At 51.2% G+C, this 5,000-nt stretch overlaps 1 protein-coding gene across 2 annotated transcripts in view; it reads right to left on the reverse strand.

Annotated features, from left to right (window-relative positions):
• LOC122248370 (uncharacterized) overlaps positions 1–5,000 on the reverse strand; it is a 94,950-nt gene that overhangs the window by 1,797 nt on the left and 88,153 nt on the right. For both annotated transcript variants that reach the window (XM_086543527.1, XM_043008340.2), the window contains exon 3: positions 1–2,229. This exon is cut by the window's left edge and continues 1,797 nt beyond it. In XM_086543527.1, coding sequence (XP_086399653.1) covers positions 1,993–2,229 — 237 coding nt within the window. In that variant the 3' untranslated portion in view covers positions 1–1,992. The remainder of the gene's footprint in view (positions 2,230–5,000) is intronic.

Consider the following 5,000-nt stretch of genomic DNA (forward strand, 5'->3'; position numbering starts at 1 on the left):
ACCATTTCAAACAAAGCTTGACCAGCGATTCACATCGACGGTTAGCGGAGGGGAGCGTCACCTCCGGCGTAGAGATCGGGGGGAACTGTCGAGGAACCTCTTCGAAATTCCTTCATTGTCGGGACTCGAAACTATCTCCTCCTGGTGCAGAGGTTTGCGAGGGCTTTCTGAATCCGCTTGTTCGTGTATTCATTGTCGCGACTCGGAACTGTCTCGTTCGTTTGGTGCAGAGGGTCGCGAGGGCTTTCTGAATCCGCTTGTTCGTGTATTCATCGTCGCGACTCGGAACTGTCTCGTTCGTTTGGTGCAGAGGGTCGCGAGGGCTTTCTGTCTCCGCGCGTCTATGTCGGAGGGAGTGTTGGATAGGGTCAGAGCAACCGCAACAGCAGGCCGTTCGGAAGGAACTTTGGATTACGCTCGCATCACCCCGCCATGTCACGGAGCCGGCTGTGACGACGCTGTGCTTGTGATGGTGCTGTGCTGAGCTACTTGTGGCCCATGTCCCGAGGCTGTGCTGTGCTGTAAGACAAGTACGACGTGCTTTGATTGCTGCACTAGGACATGTGCCTGTGTTTGTGCAGTGCTTTAGGTGTTTTTTTTTTAACCCACTTGATTCAGTGCAATGCAATATGGTGTATTTGTACACTTGTACATGGATGGTGCTACAAATCCTTTGTAGTTCACCTGTACACGCGCTGTGCAACACGTGCTGGCATTAACCTGTGCTGTGCTACAAGTACTGTGCTTGTTGGTGGTGTGTGCAGTGCTGTTACCTGCAACTGCAGATGCAGTGCCCTTCTGTGATCGTGCTCCTGTGCTGGTGCTGTGTCCATGTGTCAGTGCTCGTGCAATGCAACAGGTGCTTTGTGAGATAAGGTGCGTGCTTAGTTGCTTGAAAGATGATGCGATAATGTAAGTGGGCGTATTACCTGTGCAGTAGAATAGCCTTGTCTATGAGTGCGTGTCAGTGCAGCATGGTGATCGTGTTTCGACTGGGAAACGATCGTGTGCAGTGATGTCACTCTCACGTTACCAGATATTTATTACAATTGATTTTTTGTCCAATTGACGAGCTTGATCATGTATATAAATATACATAGGCCAGCTCCAAGTAAGTTAATCTAAGTGCCGTAGAGAAACGCTTGTGCATACATGGTGTTGCAGTGCGTAAAGAGTGCGTCTGGGTGCCTTAACTGTGCCAAGTGAGAGTGCTTTAGTGGTCCTGGCGACAGAGGCACTTAGGTGCGAGTGCCACGTGGGTGTCGGAGCCAGCCCAGCGGAGAGATGGAAGTGACTTGAGAGACAAAAAAAAAAAAAAAAAAAGAGAGAGAAAAAAAAAAAAAAAGAATTTTGTCTAATCCGTTTCATGTGATGATAGTATGGGGATGTTTTTGTTCTTGCGCTTCTAATTCTAGTGGCGTTTTGTGGCCATTTGTGAATTAGGCGCTATTTTACTATGTTCTTGTTCTCTGCTGTGTTTCACCCTTGCTCTTGTTCTTTATTGGTTCACGACGCATTCTTCCTCTGTGTATAATTTGAATCTGATATTAACTCAGCCTCCTCAGCTGTAAACAATCAGTTTTGTGATGATGATAAGGCATCCTTCTGAAGGCAAAGGCGCTGACTCATGCTTAGCCTAAACAAGGAGAAGAAAGCATATAAATGATTTTGATTATCCATTATGATTCTTGTTGACCGCCTGCCTGAGCCAACCCCGCCAACACCCTCGAAGAAATTTCTCGAAGCTTCCGCGAATTCCGGGAACGTCCTCTGCGCCTCCGCACCCGCTCCGCATTCCTTCCCCGGCCCTTCCTCCCGCCCCTGCAGCCTCCTCTCCTCGTCTCACGCCCACTCCTCCCCCCTCCCCTCACCCTACGCCCGTGATTCTCCCTCTCCCTGCCCTATGTTCTTCTGCCCCTCCCCCTCCCCCTGCCCCCCTCCCCCTCCTCCTCCTCCTCCCCCTGGGGGTGCAGGGTATCCCCACGGGCACTGCTACTGGGCAGAGCGGGGCCCGGTGCTGGCCGGGGAGGTGGGGGCGGTGCGAGACGTGGTGGGGGGCGTGACCGTGATGGGGAGGATGTCCAGAGGCGTGGCCGGGGTGGGCGCCGAGGCCACGCCCGCGTAGTTGATGCCGCCCCCGTCGCTCTCCGACCGCTTGAGTTCCCGGATGATCTGGTCGTGCTCGTCCAGGAGGCGCTCGAGCTCCGTCAGCCGAGCCGCCGCCTCCGTCTGTGGGAGAAGGAAACGTGTCAGAACAGGTGTCAGGTCAGGGGTCAGGCCAGGGGTCAGGCCAGGGGTCAGGCCAGGTGTCAGGCCAGGGGTCAGGCCAGGGGTCAGGCCAGGTGTCAGGCCAGGTGTCAGGCCAGGTGTCAGGCCAGGTGTCAGGCCAGGTGTCAGGCCAGGTGTCAGGCCAGGTGTCAGGCCAGGTGTCAGGCCAGGGGTCAGGCCAGGGGTCAGGCCAGGGGTCAGGCCAGGGGTCAGGCCAGGGGTCAGGCCAGGGGTCAGGCCAGGGGTCAGGCCAGGTGTCAGGCCAGGTGTCAGGTCAGGTGTCAGGCCAGGTGTCAGGCCAGGGGTCAGGCCAGGTGTCAGGCCAGGTGTCAGGCCAGGTGTCAGGCCAGGTGTCAGGCCAGGTGTCAGGCCAGGTGTCAGGCCAGGTGTCAGGCCAGGTGTCAGGCCAGGGGTCAGGCCAGGTGTCAGGCCAGGGGTCAGGCCAGGGGTCAGGCCAGGTGTCAGGCCAGGTGTCAGGCCAGGTGTCAGGCCAGGTGTCAGGCCAGGTGTCAGGCCAGGTGTCAGGCCAGGGGTCAGGCCAGGTGTCAGGTCAGGTGTCAGGCCAGGTGTCAGGCCAGGTGTCAGGCCAGGTGTCAGGTCAGGTGTCAGGCCAGGTGTCAGGCCAGGGGTCAGGCCAGGTGTCAGGTCAGGTGTCAGGCCAGGTGTCAGGCCAGGGGTCAGGCCAGGTGTCAGGCCAGGTGTCAGGCCAGGTGTCAGGCCAGGGGTCAGAACAGGTGTCAGGCCAGGTGTCAGGCCAGGTGTCAAGCCAGGTGTCAGGCCAGGTGTCAGGCCAGGTGTCAGGCCAGGTGTCAGGCCAGGTGTCAGGCCAGGTGTCAGGCCAGGGGTCAGGCCAGGTGTCAGGCCAGGTGTCAGGCCAGGTGTCAAGCCAGGTGTCAGGCCAGGTGTCAGGCCAGGTGTCAGGCCAGGTGTCAGGTCAGGGGTCAGGCCAGGTGTCAGGCCAGGTGTCAGGCCAGGTGTCAGGTCAGGTGTCAGGCCAGGTGTCAGGCCAAGTGTCAGGCCAGGTGTCAGGCCAGGGGTCAGGCCAGGGGTCAGGCCAGGGGTCAGGCCAGGTGTCAGGCCAGGTGTCAGGCCAGGTGTCAGGCCAGGGGCAGGGAAGTGTCGGAACGCTGATGTGACACTGCAGAGACAGGGAGCGACTGCCTCGCTTCTATCAAGTGGTCTTGACACAAATAAGTGATTGGCATTAGTCCTATATCAAAGTTTTATTATATAATTGTCTCTAAGTTTAATGCATTAATCTTTATGTGCAAATCAATGTATTTGAAGTAATTACATTAATAACAATTAAATGGGATCGAGAGTGTGTTCAGCAATGATTCCATTATAGTTATAATTACTGAAATAATAATGTTGACCAAAACAATTACATATAATAATCCTGAGAGTAATCACACTTGATTATATAACCCCCCCACCCACAAAAAAAGAAAAAAAGAAAAAAAAAAAGAAAACAAATCTATCGTTTACAAGACACATTATTTCACGTAAAAATGCAACAATACAAAACACATTAAAGAACAAATCATTATATGAAATGAAGATGCGTTTGACAGATTAGTAATGACTGGCAAAATGCAACATATCTGGATGATATTTCAGATAATTGTCCTCAGCAACCTGTCAGTCATCCAGCTTGTCAGCTATGAAAATTTAGCATCACCAATTCATCATTTATCTAATAATCATCATCACCATGTCATTTATCAACTTATCATCACCATCCTGTCAGACACCCAATTTATCATTCATCAACCATTTATCATCACCAACTTGTCATTATTAAATCATCATCATCACCAACTTTTCATTTATCATAATAATCAACTTATCGTTATCAGCTAATCTCTCGCGTTGCTCTTTATTCTGAAAATACCCCCCCCCCTATTAATAATAGAAACATAAAAAATAGTAAAAAATGATAAGTAAGACGATTGATAGATAATAATATGATAGTAAAAACGATATAGAAAATAATTGATAATAAAGACTCTAAAGAAAGATAAAGAATTCAAAAATAAATCAAATAATAGATTAAATGATAATGACGAATAATCAAATAATCAAAGCAAGCTCCTAAATAATAATAATAATAATAATAACGATAAAACAAAAACAAAAACAAAAACAAAAACAACCGAAGACTTTAAGAAAGACTTTAAGAAAGAAATTCGGTTCCCAAATCTGAAACAAATTCTCTCTACAGCAACAGCCATAAACTGATTTAACAAATAAACTTCCCTCCAGCTGCCAAACTTCGGGAAAAGTTGAAGAATTTTCTCATAAACGCGGACTTTGGCGACGGAGGGTAGGGGGTAGGGGATGGGGAGGGGGAGGGGCGTAACGGGGTGTGCCAAAGGGAGGGAGGGAAGGGAGAGAGGGAGAGAGGGAGGGAGAGAGGTTGGAAGGAGGAAGGGGTGGAGGTGTAGGAAGGGTGCCAAAGAGAGGGACGGAGGAAGGGAGGGTAGGACGGAGGAAGGGAGGGTAGGACGGAGGAAGGGAGGGACGGAGGGAGGGAGGGAGGGAGGAAGGGGAGATGGGGAAGGAGAAAGGGAGGGAAGGGGAGGGAGACAGAGGAGATAAAGGATGAAGTGGAGGGAAACGGAGGAGACAGGAGGAGAGGTAAAGGATGTGAAGTGGAATGGTAACGGAATAGGGATGGGATGTGGACAAATGGAATGGAATGGTATATAATAGAGGACAAAAAAAGGGAA

The sequence above is a fragment of the Penaeus japonicus genome, unplaced genomic scaffold (genome assembly GCF_977035675.1).
Source record: "Penaeus japonicus unplaced genomic scaffold, GWHDUDI00000001_assembly GWHDUDI00000013, whole genome shotgun sequence".
Taxonomy (NCBI): domain Eukaryota; kingdom Metazoa; phylum Arthropoda; class Malacostraca; order Decapoda; family Penaeidae; genus Penaeus; species Penaeus japonicus.